Here is a 27588-nt window from a genome sequence, read left to right on the forward strand (position 1 = left end):
TGTAAAACAATCTGAGTGTCTGGGTAGATGGTGCATTGTCCTTCGAAGCAAAGATGAAATCAGTGGCAGCTGTCTGCTTTGGACTTTTAAGAGGACTTAAGCCTTTGCTTGGGTTCTTTGACTCACAGACATGCCAGATCATTATCTAGTCTACTTTACTCTCTAGACTGGACTATTGCAACTCTCTCTATCTGGGCTCTAATAAAACAGGTATCAAACAACTTCAGAGGGCTCAAAATGCCGTAGTGCGAACTCTATTCGCACTCCCTAGATTCTGCTCAGTTGCTACATTTATTCCCATATTGCACTGGCTCCCAGTGGATAAGAAAATCCACTTCAAGACACTGTGCTTTGCACACAGAATCCTTACTTCCCCTATCCTATCAATGTATTATTTCCGAAAGCCCCAAGTTGTGAGCTGTGTTCTGCAGAGCTAAACTTGGCATCTGTTCCCCCCGAGTAAGAAGAGCAAGAGCATGAGGGCGCTCGTTCCGAGATAAGGCACCGGCCTTCTCAAACATGCTCCCGGTGGCCATCAGGAGTAGCCAGAATCATTGGGCTTTCATGAAGGCAGTGAAGACTTGGGAATTTCTGGCCTATTTCTCAACCCCTTCTCTCCTACCACGATATGACCTGGAACTAACGCTGGGATGCCCGGGGCAGCAAAGTGCTGTACAAATTCATTAACATACCATAACATTACAGGGAAGAGAAAAGAAAAAAAAACTAAAGGAAAGAATGATAGAATGAGGGGAAAAGAAAGGAAAGAAGAAAGAAAGAAAGAAAGAAAGAATGAAAGAAAGAAAGAAAGAAAGAAAGAAAGAAAGAAAGAAAGAAAGAAAGAAAGAAAGAAAGAAAGAAAAAAAGAAAGAAAGGAAAATAAAAAAGAAAGAGGCAGCAAAATATAAGAAATGAAAAAGGAACAAAATTAAGGAGAAAACTAATGAGGACAAAATAATCAGAGAAAAGAGCACAAGACAGGAAATTAAGGAAGAAAATAAATGAAAGATAAAGAAACCAACCTTGAAAGAAATGATTGAAAAGAAGGGAAGAAAGAAGGTATGGCAAAGGAGGAAGCAGAAGTAGAAAGAATGAAGAGCACAATAGAGAAAGCAAAAACCAAGAAGGTAAGAGAAAAAAGACAACAAGAAAACTAAGAAAAGGAATTAAAAAAAAAATAGAGAAAGAAATTAGAAGAAAACAGAAAGAAAGAGATAAGGTCAGTAGTAGATGAAGAAAAGGCCAGTAGTTGACGAACAAAAGAAAAGAAGATAGGAAAGAAAAAAGAACAATAAGTAAATACAACTAAAGGAAAAAGACAGAAAAAGAATAACAGATGAGGAAAGATGAAGGCAGAGAAAAAAGATAAGATTGAACGAAAGGAGGGAGAAAAAGAAATAATAAGAGAAAAAAGAGGAGAAAGAAAGACATTGAAAAAGACAGAGTTAGGACAAATGAAAAGAAGGAGCAAAAGCAAGTAAGAGTGGACGATAGAAAAATAAACAGAGAAAAACAGACATGGGAGAAAAAAGGAAGAATGAAAGAATAAAGAAAATAATTACTAAGAGAAACAAGGAGAGAAAGAAAGTTGAAGAAGAAAGAATTAGCCTGGAAAAAAAATAAGCAGAGAAAAATAGGGAAACTATTAAGAGATTGAAATAGGAGAAGAAAGAACAAATATGAATGAAACAAAGAATGGGGAAATGGAAGAAAAGGAGAAACTAGAGGTAGAAATAAAAAAAAGAAAGAAATATGGCAATCTGAAACTTTTGCCAAAAAGAAAGAGAACTGAAAAAGAATGCACAACAAAAGAGGGAAAGGAAGAAATAATGTAAACAAATAGTAAGAAAGTGAGAAAGAAGGAGAAATTAAGAGAAGCAAGAAAGAGGGAATAAAATACATTAAGACAGGAACAAGAGACATGAAAGCAAGGAAAAAAGAATGAAAAGGAAAGAAAGGCTAGAAAGAAAGTAGAAAAAGAAGAAATAATTTTTTCAGAAAAGGGTATTCTGCATCATCCAGCCCTCTCAGCTTTTGAGTAAATCATAGAAACGGGTACAGTGTTTTAAATAGTTTTGTCATCTGTATGGCACCTGCATATCCTCAAGCTTGTTGACAGGCAATTATCATATGTGAGCTACTCAGTAGCAGCCTGCGAGCTACTAGTAACTTGCGACTAACCCGTTGGAGACCCCTGTTTTTAATCCACTAATAAGAAACATGCCTTTGTAAACTTTTAAATAGCCTACATTCCATCACCTACAATTCTTCTCCTTTTATGCCTTACACTAACACCTACACCAGATATCCTATAAATCTTACACTATTTTCTCCTTATCAACCAATGCCACCAACATTTCAAACTCACAATATTACCTATACCCCACATACTGACTAACAACCGTTGCACCACCACAGTCATTCTCACCACCCTCCAAATCATATGTCTCACAAAATTTGGTAAACGGCTGTCAAACCGAGGATGGCCATCAACCAACCATTTTGTACCTAGAAGGAAACTCTAGGTACCAAAATAAATGTAACAACTCAAGTAACGTCCACTGACATCCTGGCGAACCAAAATGAGTAAGTGCCTTCTGTGAGGGCCAAAATGGTAGTAAGTTTAGGATTTTGTCTTAAGTTAGTTCTGTGAATCGGGCCCTAAGTGTTTGGTAGTCAGCGATATTCTGTTACAAACGTGAGGGACATCTTGTCCTCCATATTACAATTCCATTATATCCTATGGAACTTGTAATATGGTGGACGGTATATCCATCACATTTATGACGGAGTATTCCATCCGCCAAACTCATAATCAGGCCCTTAATGATGTGTTTAGGCATCTCCTGTTTCACAATATTGTCTGCATACCTGATACTTTGTACTTAATTCTTGTTTTGGATTTGTTTATCTTGTCTTGTTTGTCATAAATCATTTAAATGACCAATATTTTATATTTCTACATATTTAGGAGAATTCTGCTGAACTTGAAAGGATGGCTTTAATGTGCCAAATTGCTCTTACCAAGGGGATACCAATGTCAATATCTTCTAGGATTGTGAATCTATTTATGGTGCCATCTATTCAAGAAGAGATTGTGTTTTGGGCCATCCATCAAATGACAATTCAATACGGTAATTTCAAAAATGCTATGTTGTTGTGGAACACTGTGATCTGTGGCAATCTAACAGATTCTACATTGCTTTTAGGTCTGGATGCAGATAGTATTATCTGACTTTGGCTCATGTCATCACACCACTCAAATACACAGATAGTTGGCTTTGAAGCATGCCCTGACAGATGTTGGCTTCTTCTTTCTAGTCCCAAATTGTTTCACATTTTGTATTAGCCCATGGTGGATTAATACATTTTACAGTGGTGTTTGAAAGTGGGTCAATCACTAGCATTGCATTTCTATGCAAATTGAAAGTGGGAAGAAGCCGCGCAGGGTATATTTAAGTTATTTTCTACATATGTTTCAAACAAATAGTAGCTTTGAGAATAGAAGCCCATGACTTTGTCTTTTCAACCCAAATAGTTGAAACACTTAATTTGTGAGGAAATTGACAATGAACAGGAAAGAAATATAACAGCAACACTATATGTTGCAACCCCATGTCATAATGGCTAATCAAATCAACTCTAAGATGATTACTTTACAGACAGTGCTCATTAAAGAAACAAACATCTCAGTGCTAATTCTATCAGGAGGCTTCAAATATGGAGCTCCAGCAATAGGCCTTTGAAGTGAATGGTTGCATCTTAAATATGGGTCCACCGACAGCAATTCTTGTAGGACAAACATGTATTGCTGCTATTTTGGTTATTATGTTAAAATGATACATATTGTTTTAGATTTGTTGTCGTTCCTAGTCCTTTCACTTTGCAGTTTCACATTTTAGCACCATATACCAGCACCAGATGTTCCTTACAGGTGTTGTTTCGTTATGTCTCTTGCTAAAAACCAGTTAAAAACTAAACAGCTCTACACCAACTAACTATTTAACTATGAAGCCTTTCTTCGTACAAGGATTTTGGATTTCTGTAAAAATGCAGCAACCCTGCAATAATTCCGCTCTCCTTCATCACCATTATAAAAAGGTGCAAGTGAATCCAGGGAATCCAGGGTAAAGATAATGTGAAACTTTCTTTTCTGCTTACTGATGGAGGCTGATTGCCTTCTATGAGCTGTAAAAAGTTGCTTTGCCTGGAGCATGTTTTGGCTAAACGCCCTACTTGCTTTCTCCTGTAAAGTTAGTATAAACTTTGCTGTAGATGCAGAAATTCATCAACTGCACCGAGATGTAAAAATTGTAGTTAGGTCTTACTTGTGGGAGCCATGTTAAAAAGGAGTTGCAGTCATTTTGTCAAAAAAGAAAGGCGCCAATTTTCCTATATCAAATCTGGTGAAATTTGGTTCCCCTTTACCTCGGAGGTTTGAAGTTTCATTTGCTGCTGAGTGCAAAATTTAGAAAGCCATGCATCAAGTTATTTTTCAATATGTATCATAACAAACACATGAGCTTTGTAGCACACTCATCATTTTAAGTTGGTATTTGTCTTTCTTTTCATTAATAATGTTTTTTTTTATTTTCTCTTGCAGGACCAGAAATTGAATCACACCTGGGTCTGGTTCTCAGAACCTTCTATCCTGTAATGAAGACTGCTTCTACAGTCAACCAGAAATATTGGTTTAGCCTTGGTGTGTACCTGTGCTGGTGGAAGGGTGGGGTTCTGTATGATGGTTGGGGGAGTGTGGGGAAAGGACACCTTTATTAAGTTCCCTTTTGTAACATTTGCAGAGAGCACCCTTCATGCAAAGAGATGCAATTTCTTATGTCTGATTGGTGCAGAGAATAATAGTCCATATTCATCCCATAGTTTTCAACAACTGATAACTTATCTGCATTGAAGTCACATTTGTGGCCCAAATCAGAATTCAACTGCAACATTGGTCTGCATGAAGTGTAACTCCACTACTTTCTAGTACATCTGCCAATTGAACTTGCATGCTGAGCTGCTGTGTCAAGTTTGCCATGTCAGAAGGGGAACACATCTCATGTCTGAAGAGCACACCTCCAGGAAAAACCTATTATTTTTAGTAACAAAAATATAAGGGCCTGATTTAGAGTTTGGTGGACAAATTGCTCCATTGCAAACTGCATCATTTTCAAGAGGTAATTGTTCATTTCATTGGCACAGGCATCTCGCTGCAACCTACAGCTCACACAATTGCAAACTAAGCACCATATTAAGTAAAAGTTTTGAATGATGCAATTCATGGAGTTAATATATTTTAACCCTTTTTACCACTTACAAATTAGAGAATGCAGGAAGCAAGTTTTGCTCCCAACTAAACATTTACAATATTAGGACAGGAAAAGGGGAAATTTGAGTCCACACTTTTTGTTATGTTTAAAACAGAAAATTGAGTGAATTAGTGTTTATTCAGATGCATGAGATTAAATTGGTTCAGTTTCTTCATTCCTGAGGAGCAAGTGCAAAATCATTACACCCCTTTATTACTCTGGTGATACCCGAACCAACACTTTTTTGTTAACCACATAAAATTTTAAGTAGAAAGCACCCTGGTGATACATATTCGTCCTTTCCTTCTTTTGAGTTCAATACAGTGAGTTGCAGTAATGTGGAATTATTACCATCTAATGTCTAGAATCTAGAATGCTACAAAAGTACTATAGGATGTAGGATTGAAATGGATACCATTACATGACCCATGAGAGTCAGAGAAAACCTATGTGAATTGAGTCTAATTCATGCAAAAAATCATTTGCTGTCAGCAAACACATTGCACTGTTTTTTGTTCAGTATGTCCTACCAGGCAAGGTGGTGAATGTGCAGAAAAATACAACACTTAAGCCTTTGATCTTTAACTGTGATTTTCTTTAATGTTTCTGCAGTCATTGAGATGTTAGCAGGCCAGTTTGCTGCCTCTGTAGATGCTCCCCTAGTCACACTTTTCTTTGAAGCCTACTCAGCCTGCAAGGTCTTTCTCCTTGAAACCATCCCCAGTCTGCAGGAGGTGAGTTGGAAAAGTGGGTAAATAACAGAGCGCAGAGGATGATTTATTAGAGCTGTACCGTTTTGTGAGAAGACTGATTCATACACAAGACTCCCTCTGCCTTTGCAAATGCACTTCATTTGATGAAATACAAACAAAATGTAATTCCTTCTCTTGATCCAGACTTGCAATCTCTATTCTTGTAGATTACTAAAATGTGTAAAAACCTGTATTGTACCATACCAAGTATCCAATGCATATCAGGCAGCTATATGAAACAAAATTAAAGCTAAACCATGTTATAATACAAAAGTACTAAGGAACAGTAAGTGTAATAAGTATTTTAGAAAAAAGAAAGGGACAGAGTGAGATTCTAGGGTAATTTAATAAAATCGGAGTTGCAGGAGTCTCTGTTTTACGTCTACCACAATCTTAACAGGTAGAGGAGGCAAGGAGAACAATGGGTATTGGGATAAAATGATGGTACAGATTTAAAATGGTATTGAGGATTAATGGCAGGAGTGGTAGTGAGGGGCTTCAGGGAAGAGATGACTTAAGTAGGGGAGTAGGAATTGTTGAAAACAGGTGAGAGACGTGGTGGGTGGCAGGGAAAACATATAAAATACAAAAGTGGAGGGGGGAGTAAACAGAGAGAGTGGATGTAGAACTCTCATCCAAATAACGCAAGAGAGGGTTGTGAGGAATACGGAATAGGAAGGGTATGGCGGTGAACCCAAGGGTCTATGCAATTTTAAAAATGGAATTGGAGGTAATTACTCCGATATTAAATTCATTAATCAACTTGGGATTATAATATATTTGAAGTATTTGTGGAAACACATTCATGGATGAGATTTCTGTTTTCCAGAATCAGTCTTGTCTAGTTTTTTATACTGCCAGTAAAAACAAGCCTCTGCCTTTGTAATGCAACACCACTTCCTGGAGAACAGGTGTCCAGTGCAGCTGCCTCTACAGGGAACCACCTACTTCCACATGTGGCTCATGTTTTTTAGTAGTTAACGTCTAGTGTGGGGTACTGAAAACCAGGTGTAATTTAGGTGTAACGCTTGCCAATAATTCTACCCTCACTTATGCTAATAACCAATGCCCCCAAACTCATAACCCCATTTCTAACACCCAAACCACCTGTGTCCTCCATATTGCTCTTTCCTCTATTTGCCCATTTTCCCCTTCTCTTCATCCTCTTAACACACTTCTCCCCCAAACTCTGATGGTACCCCTCCTCACACCCCTCTCGTCCTATCCTCTCATTCTCTTCCCCTTCTCAAGCCTCTACTTCTAATCAATCGCTCTCTCCTGAATCCCCCCTTGACATCCCAAACTCACTCTGCATCTCCCCAAATCTCCTGCTCACGAACAAACCAAATCCCACGCCCTCTAATAACACTCCCACCAACTCCCATTCTCACCTCTCCAACTCCCAACCCCACCTCCTGCCCCAGCTATACTACTAAAATACCCCTCATTGCCCCTCACTCTATTACACACCCTTCTCCGACCCTCCCTTTTCTTAACCACACTCCTTCTCCCAACATTGATGTTATTTCTCCCCACACTCATCTCAACCTCTCACTCAAAACTTTCTCCTTCCTCTCTCAGTGCCCCGCCCTCCTCCACACCCCTCTCCATCCCTCGACATGATTTTTCGTCCCTCACCTACTCCCGACACCCTTCCCTCCCAGAACATTAACTCCCTCCTACCAACCAATACTGAAAATACACCCTTCCCCACCCCTGCCCCTTCTGTTCCCCCGCTCACCCTCCTTACCCAAACACTCATCAAAATTGACCGAAATATTACTACCTTAGTGACCAAACTCTCTCTGCTTGAAGAGGATTATAAACAACTTATATCCCTCAACCCCAGAGCCCCCTACTTTACTTCTACTTCTCCCTACTCTGGCTTTCAAAAGGTCACTATTCCCAAACACTGGAGAACTACTCCCCTCCGCTGCCGTACTCATAGGCCTCATCGCACATTGAACGGTCTCTCGAACTCCGACCTCTCTGCCCTTTGCAAATCTTACCTCCCTTCAACACCGCCTAAGGATCTCTACCCCCTCACTCTCTCATCCCAGTTATCCTGGGGACTAGTGGAATCCCCCCTCTCCCTGCTCCCCCAGACTCCCCCCTCAACGTACCACCATCCACTCCCGCTCTCCCCCCAAAACTTACCCTAACCCCCTCACCTGTATGCCTGCTAATGGCCACTCAACCATTTGCCATACATCTGAAATCTCTCACCTTCCTTCAACACCACCTAAAGATCTCTGCCCCCTCACTCTCTCATTCTAGTTATCCTGGGGGCTAGAGAAATCCCCCTCTCTCCTAGCTCCCCCAGACTCCCCGGCAACATACCACCATCTACTCCCACCCCCTCAAAACTAACCCTTATCCCCTAACCTGTATGCTTGTCAACTGCCGCTCGGCCGGTTGCCATGCATCCGAAATCTCTGAAAATATCTTGAGTGAAGCTATTGATATCGCCTTCCTCACTGAAACATGGCTGAATGATCACTCATCACCCATCCTTGACCTACTCTGCCCCCCTGGCTACTCTATCATCAGAAAGGACAGACCAGTGGGGAAAGGAAGGGGAATAGCTATAATCTTTAAAAACCAACTCCAACTCTCTCTTGCCAAGAATACTGACTACTCAACTTTCGAATATCTAGGTGCTGAACTCAAAGTCCAAGGTGCTCCCCCGATTCACCTACACAATATCTACCAACCTCTTGGTGACACTCCTCACTTTGTAGACAAATTATCCAACCTTCTTACTCAATCCTCTCTCTCTAACTCAAAAAATCTCTTCCTTGGAGATCTCAATCTCCACTGGAACGAACAAGATAACCCCTCAGTTGCACTTCTTTCCGATCTCCTAGAGATTAACAACCTCAAACAACTCTGCCTCTCCCCAACTCACTCTAAAGGTACCATTCTTGATGTCATCATCTCTAACAATGACCTGGCCTCCCTTTCCAACATCATCCCTATTGACTGGTCAGACCACCACTTCATTCGTTTCACAATCTCCCCGCGGCCCCGCTCCCCCCACTGAAAAACACCATAACTGTGAAATTAATTTGAAACTTTGATCTCATCCCACCAGGAGTATTAGAGTCTAAACTCCAAGCTCAACTTCGCCTCACCCCTCTTTTTCTTAACACCAATGAGCTCACCGAGCATTTCAATAAATCGGTCTCTGAGGTTCTAGACCAAATAGCTCCATCTAAACTTAAAACTAAAAAAATCCCCTCTAAATCTTGGTTTAACTCAGACCTCAACATAGAAAGACGTGCTCTCAGAATGACTGACAGAACCTGAAACTAGACCCTTCTCCCTCCCATCTTGCCCTCCTCAGAGCTGCCCGATCCTCCTACAAGAAACACATCTTTAATGAAAAGGCATCTTTTTTCTGTTCGCAACTCTCAAGTGCCAAATATAGACCCAGAGAACTGTTCAACATTGTTAGAAAACACACCTTCGCTACCCCCTTAAGCTTACAGCCTCCACTACCAAGTGTGAAGAAATTGCCAACTACTTCTCTGAAAAAATTGGCAAGATTGATCAATCTTTGCACAAATTCAGACCCCTCCCAACTGACAGAGTACCCCGGAAGCCGCCCCTGTACTCCCCGCCTTAGCCACACTGCCCCCTGTTTCATCCCCACTCCTTCCTGCTGCAATAATACATGAAACCAACCCCGCCCACCAACAACTTAAAAACAAAGCCTCGTGGCATAATTTCTTCCCTCTCTCTTGAAGCCTCTAATATCTTGTCTAAACTAAAACTGTCTTCTCACACAAAAGACCCTTTCCCTTCTAACCTTCTCCAAGATCTTAAACATGTCATTGTCCCATACTAGACCAATATCATCGACTCCTCCCTTACCTCGGGGTGTGCCGTAGTCTCCCCCCAACTTGGTCAAATCAACCCCATTCTCAAAAACCCTAAAGCTGATCCTGATGATCCTAACACCCTCGGCCCTATCTCAAACCTCCCCCTCTTCTCCAAAGCCCTTGATAAATATGCCCTACTCCAACTGGACAAACACATTGACACTTTCAACCTTCTTGACCCTCTACAATCCGGCTTTCATAAAGGCTGTAGCACTGAAACCGCATTGCTAAAAATCGTTGGTGATATCCACCACGCACTGGATACGGGTGTGTCCTCCCTACTCATTCTCCTCGACCTCTCTGCTGCATTTGACACTGTCAACCACACAACCCTATTTTACACACTCAAATGTCGGTTTGGCCTTAATGGCCCTGTCCTTAACTGGTTCACTTCCTATTTTCAACATAGAACTCAACAAGTCAAAATCAAAAATTGTCTCTGAAACCCTTCTCAAGTCTCTCGTGGTGTTCCCCAAGGTTCTATTCTCTCTCCAGCACTTTTCAACCTCTTTATGGAACCACTCACTGCCATACTAAAACAAGCCAGAATTAACTACCACCTATTCGCCGATGACACTCAACTATACTGTAAAATTAAATCCCATTCTGATGTCCTGCACCTAAATAACACCTTGATTTCGATCCTATCCTGGTTCCACTCCAATCATCTCAAACTCAACCCTAATAAAACTGAAATTATTCTTTTCCCCCTGAAAACAACTCACTCCCTATCCAATCATGGATCTTCGATCTCAATGCCCTCAACTGCCCACTCTCCTTATCCAAAACAGTTAAAACTCAGGGCATTACCTTTGACAATAAGCTTACTCTCAATACCCATATAAAAAAACTAGGCTAAAGGAGCACACTGCACTCTCCGCCAGCTCAAAAAAATTAAACCATTCATCCCAGATGAAGATTTCAAATCCATACTCCAATCCCTCGTCCTCTCGAAAATTGACTACTGCAACAATATCCTTTCCCGAACCCCCAAAGTCCACCTTGCCCCCCTCAAAACCATAATCAACCTGGTGGCCAGACTTATAACGGACACTAGACGTTTCAACCACATCTCTCCTTCCCTTAAAGTCCTTAAATGGCTTCCTCTCGAAGGCAGATCTGCCTACAAAACTGCCTGCATTACACTCAAAGCCCTTCGCCTTAAGTCCCCGATCTACCTCTCAAGCAAACTCAAAATAGCAGGCTGCTCCCATCAGTTGAGAAGCACCAACACACTCCTCCTCGTCCCCCTCTTCAAAAAAAGAAAGCCTCTCAATCTCGTTCCTTCTCAGGTAAGGCTCCCAACATATCGAACACCCTCCCTATTGATTTATGCAGGAACCCCTCTTACTTCAGCTTCAAAAAAGACCTCAAACTCTACCTGCTTCTCGCCTACTCCTCCCTCTCTTCCAACTATCCACCCCTCGTCCTCCCCCCTGACTTATCTTCCCCCTCTCCCCTACCCTTTCGCCCCCTCCCCATCTCCGTGACCCCTTCCTTCCACTCCTTCACCCCTCCGCGCACATCAAACCTGCTTCCTATATACACTAACTAAGTAGTTAATCCTCTTGTTGCTGTAAATAATTGTTTGTACGCACTATATCTTTTCCTTCAAGCAGTTCCCTCTGTCGCTTATTTACCAACGCAAAATGTTATGTTTACTTTGTTCCCTATACTGATTTTAACTTAACACCGCACTTTATTACTGTATTTTTTACTTTATGATGTGTATTTCTTCGGATACTTTCCGACTGTATTATCTTCATACTTATGGAAAGCGCTCTGATACCCATGGATGTAGCCAGCGAAATACTAAACCTTTCTAAATAAATACATAAATACATTTATCTTAACAGGTCTGGGGACAGGTTATCACCACTCTGGGACATTTGGCCTCCGTCCTGCCAGAGGAGCAACTCGATAAAGAGCTTCCATGGTTGGTTAAAGAGGTTGAAAGCCTCCAACCCCAGCTGCCTGCTGATATGGCATTTCGTTTGCTCAAGGTGAGTGTGACCTCGATTTGCTGTCCATGCCTGCCACTGCAACCATTCCCAAGTGATCCACTCATAATGAACACCCTATCCCATAGTTAGAAATTAGCTTCAATGAAATAATAGATTATTGAGAAATGAGGACCAAATACAGAACTAAAGAATTCCATTGGTGAGTCACTTACACCCCAGGTGGAGTTGTGCAATGGTTCAGGCCTCCATCATGTGCACTTTGGGCCAACATATTGGTATTCCATACCTGACACTACCAATGTTCTGAGTATCAGTAATTTTGAGTTACAGGAAAAATTTATGATTCCAAGTTTGCCCCTAAGGTAACCATGAGAAATGGAAATACCACATAAATTCAGACTGTAATTCCCCACTATTTGACACACTTGCTAGAGATCGCGGGTCACCCGACCAATAATTTCGCCACTTCCGGCTTCGGGCCCATATATTTCAAATCACCATATACATTGATCGGATGACGTCACAATCTTCTACCAATAATTGTGAGTTCCTTTTCTATTTTCTAGTGTACCCGACTTACCATCCACTGTTACGGGTACCTATGACCACAATGGATCAGGGAGCTAGCTGTAAAAGGAAAGGCAGCGAAATACAAACCCAACATGTGAACCTGTGATTTATTTCATGAAATGACCACGGACAACTGAAAGTTTTAAAAGATTTATCTCAGATTTAAACTCTTTCGAACATAGACTCCACTACGAGGAGACAGTCTGAAATCAAATTTGCAAAGAGTACATAGCTGCATAGGAGAACTATAAGGGCAATCATTTATGTTTAAAATGCTAATGCGACAGGAAAACAAAACTAAGAAAACTATTGGGCTAAATTTCAAAGATACTTTAGTAAAATTTATGAGAGAAAATTAGAGACCATAACAAGAAGTTGCAAACTGCAATAGCGAAAATGATTTCTAAAAGGTAGGGAAACATAGGAACACGCTATGAAAATAAATGCAAATAGTTTTATGAGATGCAATGGTTTGCGGAAAGCATGGAAAACTTATCATATGCAAAGGTATGTCTTTATTGAAGCAAAGACAGAAAAATAGAAAGGTGCAGTTTCAGAGTTTTCGGCAAGATATTTACCTAGACTGATGTGGAAACCAACCCTGGCCACGGGTCAGTTAAGGAGAGGAAACCCTCAAGGAAGGATACCCCTCAATGGACAGCAGGTGCAGAATGGACACCCAGGACAGGACAGGAAACCCTCAGATTAGGATCAGGACAGGACCACCAGGACCCGACCAGCACACGCAGTTTGGAAGCAACGCCTGCGCTCCACCCTCTCTGCAGCTATCGATCAGAACCCCGATTGGGTCAGCGAACTCCCAGCAAAGTGCTCCGCCAGCACTTTTAAGGTTTAGTAAAACCTTAGTCTATGGTCAAATTCGGACAGAGTGCTCCGCAGCGCTCTGTATCTTCAAATCACCTATTGAGTGCGTTGGGTCAGTGACAGGTCAGCTATTCAGACAAGTCGGACAATTTCCCTAGGTGAACCCAGGGTAGATATACTGTTTTGGGACAGGGTACCAACCCCCAAATGTTGCAAAGTGTCAGAATCCCCAATTTGGATTGGTCCTAAGGTAGGATTTGGTTAACACACCAATCAGAACAGACTATTGTAAGACCTATTTTACATCCTAAGGTGCCGCCTAGCAAGATTGGGGTTCCCATGAGAAAGTCGCTTAGCATACAATAGAGAAAATGTCTTTGTATCGTTTTGAGGACAGTCAACTCCATCTTGCTGGGTCAGAGGTGGCGTTCGCATGAGCCTCTTTACGGTGACTGCCAGCTGGCTGAGTTCCACTGTCCAAGGTTGTTTCTTGCCTCGCATCAAGGGCATGCGCGGAAGGGACCTTCAAGATGGCTCGCAACCCATTTGGACCCCCATTTCCCGTGATACATGAAAAGTAAGCGAAAACAAATTAGCACATAGAAATAAATGAATGTATTACATGTCATGATTTCGTACTTTAGTCTCAGCATTATAAAAATATACTATGCATTAATGGTGAGTGTAACGAACAAGTTCACAGGAGCAGCAGCACACAGCTTCACCACGTTATCAGAAGCACAGCCATCTTATTGCTATTACGCATGCACACCCTTTCCCTCTCAAACTCTGACTGCGTCATATCACATGACTATGACCCACGCATGCGCAAAAACAGAAATGCAAGCAGCGGCCATTTTAGACACAATTATTATTTATATCAGTAAAACACATAGGCAAGCTTCGCTACCATACATGTATATCCAAAAACAAAGAGATTAGTAAAACGTACATTTGTTATGAGGTTATGAGAGATTCGAGGTTCATGAGTCGAGCAAGTCGCGATGCGAAATCTTGCTCTATCAATCCCCTCTTTGATGATATTTACTATCATCACAAATCTCGGAATCAGATGCCAACTTTCTTTCATACTTTGTACAACTCTATCTCTTCCAACAGGCGATTCAATTTCTCTTTCTCATTTTTGGGAGGGTGAGAATTTTTCACCCTTTTGTAAATCTGATTATTTATTTCCTCCAATTCAAGCTCATCCGCATTCCGTTTCACTCCTCTTGCATTCACCTGATACTTCTTAGTATGTTTTCGGCATTTGCAACAGACGAATATAAGAAATAGGATAAGACCTATAATTCCTATTGGCATCAGTACCTTGAACAATAAGCTTCTACCTAAGTTAGCAAACCAGTGACCTACATTTGAGAGACCATCAACTAGTCTCTTCCAGGCACTGTCAACCTCGAGTGGTTTGAGTTCCCTTTCCAAATTAGTAATGTTTTTCACATATCTTTTGAGCTGTACGCTTTTGTCAGGAATGTAAGTGCAACAATGTTGCGCCTTCAACATCCGGCAGACTCCGCCCTCTTTTGCGAATAAGGTGTCAAGAGAAAGTCTGTCCTGCAAAACCATTGCTCTGATCGCAACCATTTCGGTATTGACCAGCAGAAATCCATGAGCTGTGTCAGTAGACAGCACATCCACTATTGTGGACAATTTGCAAATTCTGTGAGTGTTCAGAACCACTCCCACTCCAGGTATCAGTGCACTAAAAATACTACCCATTATTTCACCTACGCTTTCTCTTTTACTACGCACTAAGCCATTAGTGTTTTCATTGCTTCCAGCAATTTCATTCACATGGTATATTTTCGGGAAGACAATGCAATTTGAAATAAGCCTTGTCTCCACATATATAATAAATTCCAGGAAACACAGGCTCTGACCCATTTTTGAAACCCCAACCTCCAATTACCTTGTAATTGTGCTCACATTGACTGGAACCAATGAAAATGTTATTATAATAATCAGTCTTCTCGCGGTGAAGACAGTTTCCCTTTCTTTTCGAAATCCAGCAACAGAGCAGGTCCCGCCCCGCCAGTTGAGGTGCTTGCCATGTTCTCAGCCCATTTAAGGGTTTTCTGCATTTTGTCATTTGCCTTTCTTTGGAAACTCTCCCTTCTTTTCTCTGCCATGTTTAAAAATACCTTTTCTTGTTCATGTAGTGAAAAGGTCAAGTTGTCTCTGTGTGCTTCATTTAAGTCTATAGTACCTATAGTCAGAAAGGATTCTCCCATATAACGTGTAACGTCACTTTTGGTATGTACAGGATTCAGATTTCCACATATGGGAAGTTCAGAAAAAATCACGTCATTGTTAGAGTAATAATACTATAATGGTCCTCTTTTGTAAAATAAGCTTGCTAAAACACTACAGGAAATTCCATATGTCAGGGGCAAGTGATGGTATGTCACGAATTCAGCTACAGAAGTAGGTAGCTTCATGCAGACATAGCAATCCTCTATTTCCATAGTCTCTACATAGTGTACCAACAAGTTTGCGAAAACATTTAAGTGTGTCTGGTTCTTAACTCCGTGGTAATGTAGTCCTTCCTCATCTGATGCTTCTAAGTCCCGTTTTGTTTGTCTGAGTGCTTCCTCACGTCTTTCTACACTTCGTGTTGTCAGTTCTGCAGTGTCAGTAATCTGTGTAGGATCAATATTAGTACTTTTACTAACCATAAATGGAATGAAGACTGTTAGTCCTATCCAAACTAATATAACTATGACTACACTACATATACATACTTTGCAGCATGTTTTGCAACAACTGCGACTAGGCCTTCCATTCGTTCTTGACTCAGACATTTTGCTCAGAAGAAGTTTTTCAACCCCTCTTTGTAACTCTACACAGGTAGCTTACTCTGTGCAATTTCAGGTGAGCTCTTCTTCTTCGGTAGACAAATCAGTAACCTGATCTTCGTCGCTTTCGTCAGTTATCTCAAGTTCCTCAAAATTTTCCAAGATTAAGTAGGTCCACTCCGGATCCTGGTATTTTTCGTTTTGTCTTTTTATTCGGTCACTCCTTCTCTTGGAGCTACCTTCAGGTATTTCTGCAATTCGGGGACTTCTTCTTATATCTGCAAGTTTCTCTTGGACTGTTTTTAGTCTTAATTTCAGTCTCTTAACATACCTTGGCTCAATGTGTTTCTTTTTCTTTAGTCTTTTAGCTGGCACTGAGATTTGGCTTTTTTCTAATGCTCTTTTATTTTCACTTGTCTGTGGCACTTCTGTTTCTGATTCTTCCCTTCCTGTCTGACTAGTCCCAGGTCTTGTATCTATTTCTTCTGCCTGGTTACTAAGCTGGCCTTGTTCAGGTATATTTTGCGTTTGGCTTTCAAATGTCTCTGTTTCTATGTCCTGAACACGTTCTCCTAGTTCTGCCTGATCCTGCCCGAGCACTTCGATCCCTTGATTTTCTTCTGCTCGAACTATTACACTATGTCTAGTCTGTCCCTTTTCAATTTCAGGAGTCAGTGGAGGAGTATCGATCACTTGTTCTGTCCCTGTCTGACCTTCTTCTTCGTCCTCAGACTTGATGTGAATCTCAATGATCTGAGGATCTTCGCCTGTGCCTTGCTCGACCTCTCTATTCCACTCTCTGTTTTCCCTTATTCGCTCTCTTGTTCTGAGTGGGTCTCCAGGGAGGTCGATTATGGGTATCCAATCATCTGGCCCGATTCTCGGCAGCTCGTCATCAGCTACTTCCGGACCAACGTCTGTGGGATTCTCAGCAGTACTGGTGCTCGGCCATGCGTCATCAGTTACCTCTGGGCCAACGCCTGTGGGACCCTCAGCTGGGCTGGTGCTCGGTCGTCTGTCGTCAGCTACTTCAGGAACAACGTCTGCAGACCCCTCAGCTGGACAACCTTCAGCTCCAGGCTCCTCGTCAGGTCTCACCTTCTGGGTATGGCTGGCATGGATCCACTTGGGAACGCCTGCGCACTTTACAGCGGTCGTGGTTACCAGGATTACTTGCCGCTTTTTTCCCCACCTGGGTTCAAGGCAACTCGAACGAGTGTGCTTCTTTATCTTAACCCAGTCACCAGGAACCAATTTGTGAACTGGGGTTGTCGGGTTGGCGACGGCGTCTGCCCCAATCTGGCGAGAGATAGAACGCACTTGGTCACCCAGTTGCTTGCAGTATTCAAGTACCAAATCATCAGAAATGCTTAACAGTTTGTATCCTGGTACCCATGCTTGTCTCATCACTCTTCCCATCAAGATCTCATGGGGGCTCAGGCCTGTTCTCCGATCTGGAATGCTTCTTGGTCCCATCAGAACAAGAGGCAAGGCAGTTATCCAGTTCATGCCAGTAGAATCACATATTTTTGCCAATCTCTTCTTTATGGTGCCATTTATTTGTTCTACCACTCCAGAAGCCTCTGGATGATATGCACAGTGCAGCTTTTGTGTGATCCCAAATGCTTTGCAGAGTTGAGCCAGGATTTCATTCTGAAAATGTCCGCCTCTATCTGAGTCAATAAAGACTGGAACCCCGAATCTAGGTATCAATTCTTTTAGTAGAAGCTTAGCTACTGTCATGGCGTCATTCTGTGTGGCAGGGTAAGCTTCCACCCACTTTGAAAATAGGCAGACAATGACAAGGACATATCTTTTTCCTTCACATCGAGGCATGGTAATGAAATCAATTTGTATTCTCACAAAGGGACCCCCTGATCTCCCAATTTTTATCAGTTCAACTACTGTTCTCTTGCCAGAGTTGAACTGCTGACATGTCAAGCACCTCTGGCAAAGGGACTCTGCTACTTTCCTGAACTTCTTGTTGTACCAAGTCTGTTGAAACACCAGAACCATGGCGTCCCTACCAATGTGTGATCCCTCATGTATCAATCTGGCCATTGGGGCAAGCAGGTGTCTGGGTAACACAGGCATACCATTTGGGCCCACAATGACACCATCCTCACGTCTTGGTCTACAACCTTGTTCCTTCCACTTCTCTTTCTCCTCCCAGGGTGTCACATGCTGCCATTCTCTCACTTCATCCCATGTAGGCACTTCTTCAAACATTCTAAGTTGGCAGCAGTTTCCAGCCCCACCCCGTTTCGGATTTATTCGCATCTGATCCATGGCGCACTGTTTTGCCACTCGATCAGCAAAATCATTTCCCAAGGAAACAGGGTCAATGCCCTTCTTATGAGCAATGCATTTGACCACTGCCAATTCTTTTGGTAATTGGATTGCCTCTAAAAGGTCTTGAACAACTTTTCCATTTCGAATGGGGGTACCTGATGAAGTCAGGAATTCTCTTTGGAGCCATAACTGGCCAAAGTCATGCACAACCCCATAACAGTACTGACTATCAGTATACACTGTTATTCTTTTGTCTTTTCCCAATTTGCAAGCTCTTATCAGGGCGATCAATTCGGCTACTTGTGCAGACTTTACTCCAAATAGATAAGATGCTTCTTCAATTTTGTTTAACGTGACCACAGCATAGGCAGCACTTAGGCCTCCGAGCTCATGCCTCAGGCATGAACCATCTACGAACCATTCCTCATCATGTACAGGCAAAGGAGTTTCTTTAATGTCTGGGCGAGGTTTAGTACTGAACTCAGTCAGATCAATGCAGTCATGCTCATTATCTCCCTTATCTTCCATTACCATTGAGTCAGGGAGTAGAGTGGCAGGGTTTAAAATGTTACATCGGGTGATGACTATATTCGCAGCACCCATGAGAATCCTCTCATATTTAGTCAGCCGACTAGGAGTGAGATACTGAGTTTTTGTGCAAGTCAATAGGATCACAACTGCATGTGGAACATACACAGTTACGGGATGTCCCATGATAATAGACTCACTTTGCTCTAAACTGGTGCAAGTCGCAGCTACTGCTTTCAGACATCCAGGTAGTCCAGCAGCCACTGGATCCAAAGTGGCAGAAAAATATGCCACAGGCCTTCTGGTCAATCCATGCTCTTGAGTCAGGACTGACAATGCACAATTGTCACGAGTGTCACAGAATAGGCCAAACTCCTTGGAGTAGTCAGGCATTCCTAGAGCAGGGGCTGTACACAGACAATTTCGCAACTTTGTGAAAGCTGTCAAACTCTCGTCATTCCATTCCACTGGGTCCCTTGCTCCTTTCTTTGTCATTTGAATCAAAGGTTTTGCAAGGACTGCGAATCCCACAATCCATTGCCTGCAGTAACCTACAACTCCCAGGAACATTCTTATTTCTTTCTGAGTACGGGGTAACTGCATATTTTGAATTATTCTGACTCTTTCTGAGGTGACTTTTCTGATGCTTTTCTCTATCTGGTGCCCCAGATATTTTACTGCTTTTGAACAGAACTGCAATTTCTCAGGGGCCACTTTATGTCCCTTTTCACTCAGGTGATTCAGTAGGGCAATGGTGTCATCCACACAGTCCTTATGACTTTTGGACGCCACCAAGAGGTCGTCGATATATTGCACAGATTTTCCAGGTAAGACTAAAGATTCAAGGCATTTTTTCAAGATCTGATTAAAGATAGAGGGGCTTTCTGTGTAGCCCTGGGGGACCCTATTCCAGACATACACGTGACTGTTGAAAGCAAATGAGAAAAGAAATTTGCTATCTGGATGCAATGGAATCGAAAAGAATGCATGACATAGGTCTATCACAGTGAACCATTCAGCATCCCAGGGAATCTGATACAGAATCACTGCTGGTTTCGGAACAATAGGGCAACAAGGAATCACTATCTTGTTTACCTTTCTCAGGTCCTGCACTACTCTGTACTTGCCATTAGGCTTTTTGATGCCCATAATGGGTGAGTTACAGGGGCTGCTCATTACTTCCTGTATTATGTTTGCTTCTAGCAATTTCTGTATTTCAATGGCAACTCCTGCTCTTACTTCTGCACTCATTCTGTAAGGTTTGGTATTTGGGTACACTGCATTTTCTTTCATGGCTATTTGTATGGGGTCTACGTTTTTCATTAGTCCTACATCCTTTCCTGTAAAGTCCCATACTTCTGGTTTCACTGTCTTTTGGAGTTCTTCAGGTAAGTCCTGTATAGTCATTCGTTTGATTTCTGAGTCAGGTCTAACTAACATTAACTTGTAGATGCCATCTTCATCTGGGGTTTGAATTTCGACGCCTTTTGGTGTGCAAAAGATGGTACAGTTCATTTTACACAGCAAATCTCGTCCCAGTAAGTTTACCGGACTGGTATGACAGACGACAAATCTGTGCATTTCTTTAAAATTTCTAATTGAGATCTCCATAGGCTCGGTAACAGGTGTACTGATCAGTTGATTAGATACTCCTACTACTTGGATTGCTTCTCCCGAGAGGGGTAGGTTTGGAACGTCCACTGTTCTCACAGTAGAACGGGTAGCACCAGTGTCCAACAGAAAGGTGACATCATTTCCATCAACCTTTCCTTCAATGTATGGTCCCGACTGGTCTACCGGCAAGGAGGCGCCAAGTACGCACTCCTCGTCCTCCCCTCTCAGGCCCCGTCAGTACTGGTTGTCACAGAAGAAAGTATCATTTAACAAATACTGCAAAGTTGCTGTATTTCTATTCTCATTGCCTCCCCAGATCTCCACATCGTCACCCTGCGGTGATTTCCCTTTAAAAATAGGTTTTGGCGCTCGGGGTACTTGAATTGTTTTTACCTGCTGCTGGGTCTTTCTTTGCTTTTCATTCTGCGTCTGTAGATTTAAATCAGGGGTTTCGGCATTATCAGACTGTAAATATGGACACTCGTCTCTCCAGTCTCCAATTTCCCCACACTGGTGGCAAGGAAATTTCTTTTTGGCTTCCTCCCTACTCATTTTAGCTCTTGGTTTTCCTCCACCCCCACCTCCAGGGCTTTGGTTCTGGGTGGCTTTGTTTAGCTTGTTTAACTGCTTTTCCTGTTGTTCTGCGAGCTTTACTTGAGCCCACATAACCTTTTCCTTGAGAGCCTTTTTCTTTTCTGCATCTCGTCCTCACAGTACTTTGCGTACCGTAGGACCTCATCCATCTTTTTAGTATGCCAGCAGATTTTATTATCTTTTATCCACTGACAAATTTCGGGCCTTAAACCGTTTACAAACCTGTAAATGAAGTGTGTCATGTCCTTCATCTCGATGTTATCTATACCACTGTATGTTTTGAACACCTGCAACAGCCTTTCATAAAAGGAGTGCACAGTTTCGTCTCTTTCCTGCGTTGTTCTATCTATCTTGGTCCAATCAGTTTCCTTTGCGGGCACCTTTAATTTCAAATGTTGAATTACTTGTTCATACTTCCTCATCACTTCCTTCGATGGTTCCCCTGTTTTTTCATCTCTCGGGTATTCCTCACTAGGCCAGGCTATGGCTATTTTACACTCGGTCCACAGATCTACAGGGACCACTATGTCGAAGAACCCATCCAGGTCCTTCCACAGGCATTTCTGTACTTTTACAAACCTTTCTACCTGTCTGTACCAATCCACGGGTTTCTCGCGTAATTTTGGGAAGTCATTAGTAAAGGACACAATATCCTGCCTGGACCATGGAACGTGCACATATTTTCCACCTGGTACTTCGCATATAGGGCATAGCTGTTCTGGTTTGTCAGCTTCCTTTAGAACACATTCGGGAGTTGCCTGCTTAGTCCTGGCCTCATCTTTTTTCCTAGCCCATCTGGCTTTCCATCTTTCTACATCTCCCCATTTCTGCAATACTGTCAATAGTTCTTTGACCTGTACTTTCTTTCCTGACACATTCAGATTTTCTAAATCTTTGTCTGAAAAGTCTGCTCTGTAGGGTTTCTGCAAAGGTTTCGATTTTGAAATATCTATTCCCATGCTAGCAGCCGTGTCTGTCAATTTTTCATGGAGTACTCGGGCATTTCGGGTAAGACTTTTGCAAATGAACAGCAGCTCTTCTTCAGAGTAGGTATTTAATCTGTCTAATTCTACATTTCCTGCCATTAATTCTTCTATTTCTACTCTCAATTTGTAGAGATCTAAAGGTTTCGTCTGTGGAGTTTGTTTCTCCAATTCTTGACTCCATCTTTCGATTTCCTCAGGAGTCACCAACGTGACACTTTTAGTACCCGAAGTTGATTCCATTTGAATCTCCCTCGTGTTGAAAGGATTATGTCTTTTCTGCATCCTTCTCCCTGTATTTCTAATGGGCAGATCCAATAGTGAGACTTCAGATTCGCCCTCACTTGTCTGTTCATCTACAATTAAGGGCTCTGGTCTGGGCTGTGCTATGACGGGAGTAATGACTGGAGTTCCCGGACTCCCTTGACGGTCCCCATACAACGGAACCACCGGCCCGATAGTTACTGGGATTGTCCAGGCTTCAGGACTGGTATTTAACTGGGAGATTTTCTGAATGATCTCAGCTCTCTGTTTTGCTAGTACCTCCCGCTCCTTTTCTTCCAATATTCTTTCTAATGTTTTTTCATGTAACACCTGCGGGGTCAGAGTGGGAGCATAACTCGGGGCAGTGGGATGTGTTTCACTTGGTCCTTCACCATAATTGGGTCTTGGGAACAGACTTCCTGTGCCTAGGGATCTTGGTTCCTCCTCATAATGAGGGTGTAAGAACGGCATCCCTGAACCTGAGGGTCTTGCTTCACCTCCATAGGGAGGTCGAGAGCAAAAGTCTTTTTCACGGGAGTATCTCGCCTCCCCAATAACGGGTATCTTTGGATAAATATCCCTCTTCTCTACAGGACCTAGACTCTCGGGGTAGGGAGGTATGAAGCAACCTCCTCCTGCACTGGCAGATCTGGCCTCCTCCGGGGGAAGAGGTCTTCGGAAAATTTCCCCCTCACTAGAAGGTCTACGGTCTTCATTATAAGGAGGTGGGCTTCTTGTAAATATGTCATCTAACAATTCATCATCCGACTCTCCAATGGGCCCCCAATGTTTACATTTTTCTGTCTTTTTCTCCCCTGTAGGAGGGCCACATGCTGGCATCATTGGAAACAGCCCTTCTACAATCATATTCTGTCTCCACTGTTTCATCTTTTTGGCTCGGGCTTCCTGCTTCAACTTTGGATAAAATTTTGTTAACCCTTTATCCATCCGGGGCTTGTCCCTCTCAAAAGCCTCAATCTCCCATTCCTCTAATGCTTCATACTGCGTTAACCTAGGTCTGGGATGCAAATCATTCATTCGGGTTCTCAGATTAAATAGAATCCTGCTGTTAAATGTTCCGTCTAACGGAAAAGCCAATACTCCGTCATCTTTTGTGTATTCCGCCCAATTTTCCAACCATACACAGGTATTGTACCCTTTATCGAACATCATGAAAGATGCGGGAGTGTTGGGTGGCGGTATGACAACACCTTCTCTAGTTTTAATCGGCTTGTCTTTTTTGAAGTAATTCTTTACTTTATTTACAAGGGACAATTTTCTCTTATTTCCGTACATAATGTCGGTTTTAACACCTTTCCACTGATCGTTTTCAAATCGTTTTCAAATCCCATATGCCGTGGATCGGGTCGAGTATGCGGTCTATACGAATGCCACATACGATTCCTACGAGTGACTTTGTTTACAAAATCACTTCCAATCAAAATGCGTCTTTTATTTTCGTGCGGCCAATAAAATGCACGAGTTCAAATATTTTCGACCAATGGGTGCGCGGCCCTTTCGCGAGACAGTTCTCACGCTTCGGCGCTCACCCCTCCTTTACAATTCCAGCTCCGCTACACGCCCGCTGCGTCTACCAATCCCAGCGCTGCACAGAGTGACGTCAGAGAAGCTTCGCGACTGACTCCCTCCTTTACAAGGTAACGGAAACTTTCTTACTTTCACCAATGTACCCCTTTGCTATCACTCAAGCTCCGATGAACCTGCTACTTTTCCGGTGTGACCCTCACTAGGTTATGCCACAATAGGATTTTCACCAATGAACCTCGTTGCTAACATTTATTCAAACATACATTCAGAAAAAAACCCTAGTTAGTGCTTCCAGTTCTGCCTAACCTGCACCCACCTTCCTTAGAGCAAATGACCTCAGAGCGAGTGGATTCTATTCACCACTCGCTATTCAATTCCCCGGGGATTCCCAACATCCATAGAACACTTCCGAACAAATGAGTTAATACATATATCAGTACAATAATAAGAAAAACAGTTTAAAACATTTCATAATTTTTCAAAGTAAACATTTCAAGTGAGTGATCAGTTCCCCCGAAGTGCTTACTCTTGTAGCAGCATCCAACTTAGTCAGACTAACTAGTCCTACCTAACCTTTAACTATTCCCTAACCATCCTCTCTGCTACCAGAAAATTACTGCTAGAGATCGCGGGTCAACCGACCAATAATTACGCCACTTCCGGCTTCGGCCCCATATATTTCAAATCACCATAAACATTGACCGGATGACGTCACAATCTTCTACCAATAATTGTGAGTTCCTTTTCTATTTTCTAGTGTACCCGACTTACCATCCACTGTTACGGGTACCTATGACCACAATGGATCAGGGAGCTAGCTGTAAAAGGAAAGGCAGCGAAATACAAACCCAACATGTGAACCTGTGATTTATTTCATGAAATGACCACGGACAACTGAAAGTTTTAAAAGATTTATCTCAGATTTAAACTCTTTCGAACATAGACTCCACTACGAGGAGACAGTCTGAAATCAAATTTGCAAAGAGTACATAGCTGCATAGAAGAACTATAAGGGCAATCATTTATGTTTAAAATGCTAATGCGACAGGAAAAGAAAACTAAGAAAACTATTGGGCTAAATTTCAAAGATACTTTAGTAAAATTTATGAGAGAAAATTAGAGACCATAACAAGAAGTTGCAAACTGCAATAGAGAAAATGATTTCTAAAAGGTAGGGAAACATAGGAACACGCTATGAAAATAAATGCAAATAGTTTTATGAGATGCAATGGTTTGCGGAAAGCATGGAAAACTTATCATATGCAAAGGTATGTCTTTATTGAAGCAAAGACAGAAAAATAGAAAGGTGCAGTTTCAGAGTTTTCTGCAAGATATTTACCTAGACTGGTGTGGAAACCAACCCTGGCCACGGGTCAGTTAAGGACAGGAAACCCTCAAGGAAGGATACCCCTCAATGGACAGCAGGTGCAGAATGGACACCCAGGACAGGACAGGAAACCCTCAGATTAGGATCAGGACAGGACCACCAGGACACGAGCAGCACCCGCAGTTTGGAAGCAACGCCTGCGCTCCACCCTCTCTGCAGCTATCGATCAGAACCCCAATTGGGTCAGCGAACTCCCAGCAAAGTGCTCCGCCAGCACTTTTAAGGCTTAGTAAAACCTTAGTCTATGGTCAAATTCGGACAGAGTGCTCCGCAGCGCTCTGTATCTTCAAATCACCTATTGAGTGCGTTGGGTCAGAGACAGGTCAGCTATTCAGACAAGTCGGACAATTTCCCTAGGTGAACCCAGGGTAGATATACTGTTTTGGGACAGGGTACCAACCCCCAAATGTTGTAAAGTGTCAGAATCCCCAATTTGGATTGGTCCTAAGGTAGGATTTGGTTAACACACCAATCAGAACAGACTATTGTAAGACCTATTTTACATCCTAAGGTGCCGCCTAGCAAGATTGGGGTTCCCATGAGAAAGTCGCATAGCATACAATAGAGAAAATGTCTTTGTATCGTTTTGAGGACAGTCAACTCCATCTTGCTGGGTCAGAGGTGGCGTTCGCATGAGCCTCTTTACGGTGACTGCCAGCTGGCTGAGTTCCACTGTCCAAGGTTGTTTCTTGCCTCGCATCATGGGCATGCGCGGAAGGGACCTTCAAGATGGCTCGCAACCCATTTGGACCCCCATTTCCCGTGATACATGAAAAGTAAGCGAAAACAAATTAGCACATAGAAATAAATGAATGTATTACATGTCATCATTTCGTACTTTCGTTTCAGAATTATAAAAATATACTATGCATTAATGGTGAGTGTAACGAACAAGTTCACAGGAGCAGCAGCACACAGCTTCACCACGTTATCAGAAGCACAGCCATCTTATTGCTATTACGCATGCGCACCCTTTCCCTCTCAAACTCTGACTGCATCATATCACATGACTATGACCCACGCATGCGCAAAAACAGAAATGCAAGCAGCGGCCATTTTAGACACAATTATTATTTATATCAGTAAAACACATAGGCAAGCTTCGCTACCATACATGTATATTCAAAAACAAAGAGATTAGTAAAACGTACATTTGTTATGAGGTTATGACAGATTCGAGGTTCATGAGTCGAGCAAGTCGCGATGCGAAATCTTGCTCTATCACACTCACCTCTGATAATTTCTTCGGCTTTGAGCTGGTGTATTGAGTGGAGAGATGAAGGGATTACGGTGAATATCGTTTTTCAAGCAATCATTCTAAATACTAAACCAGCTAAATTCTGATTTGCACACAATTTGTGAAGACAGCTTGAGAAGCAAAACTTGTATTTTTATTTGTTACATATGAAATCGGGATAAATAAAGGAAATATGTGAACCCAAACAATTGTGCTAGAATTAAAAAAGAACATCAACCTTGCTGCAATTTTTCCACTTGTTGTGATACTGGGTAAGTCAAATTTGGTTATTTAAGTGAAATCAAGCATACTGACGTCCCATATTGGTGCATTAATCACAACAGAACAGCAAATCTTGGGGGAGGAGCTTGGCGGGCATCCGTGATGGCCGCGTGAGCACAGCGCTCTCCGGACCCCCGCCACTCCCGGCATAATATCCTGAACATATCCTGATTTTTCGCGAGGATTTGTGTAGAGGACGCTGGGCTGATCTTCCTGGGCTTTTTGGATTTTGATTTGGACCAGGGGCGCCGAAGATACGACGACTCAAACTTTCGGGGTCCGCCCTTGAGGTGCGCCCGGGACGGGGTGAGGCACTGTAGCCGTCCCTGAGTTGAACAACAGCGGCAGGGGGATTCGACTTGTGGATCCCCCTCTTAAGTTTCGGTTTCGATTCTGCCTCAGACGGAGACATCTGGCAGTGGAGCCTGGCCCTTGCTGGGTCCGGCGCATGAGACTGCTGTTGGGCCTTTGGCTAGCTTACTGTGCTTCCAGGCTGGTTCACTCGTAGTGATACCCTCGCTGCTGCTCTTTGGTTCCGACGCCCTACTTTCCTGCGGCCATTTCCATCGGGTCGAGTGAGTCTCCTGGCGACACGATTTTCAACATGGCGGGCAGAGGGGACCGAGAGACACGGAAGACCAAGACGCCCCTGCGTGGGGGCCCGGTCCAATCTAATGTAATGGACCGATATACCCACTCGAAGGGGTCCCCTGGAGCCGCCCTGCCAGGCCCGAGTGCA

At 42.6% G+C, this 27588-nt stretch overlaps 1 protein-coding gene across 1 annotated transcript in view; it reads left to right on the forward strand.

The window, feature by feature from the left end:
• LOC144783240 (maestro heat-like repeat-containing protein family member 1) overlaps window positions 1-27588 on the forward strand; it is a 72412-nt gene that overhangs the window by 33977 nt on the left and 10847 nt on the right. The window contains exons 4-7 of the mRNA XM_078662322.1: window positions 2972-3134; window positions 4604-4702; window positions 5922-6043; window positions 11802-11948. Of these exons, the coding sequence (XP_078518448.1) occupies window positions 2972-3134; window positions 4604-4702; window positions 5922-6043; window positions 11802-11948 (531 nt within the window). The remainder of the gene's footprint in view (window positions 1-2971; window positions 3135-4603; window positions 4703-5921; window positions 6044-11801; window positions 11949-27588) is intronic.

Source organism: Lissotriton helveticus, chromosome 9, assembly GCF_964261635.1.
Source record: "Lissotriton helveticus chromosome 9, aLisHel1.1, whole genome shotgun sequence".
NCBI classification, from domain to species: domain Eukaryota; kingdom Metazoa; phylum Chordata; class Amphibia; order Caudata; family Salamandridae; genus Lissotriton; species Lissotriton helveticus.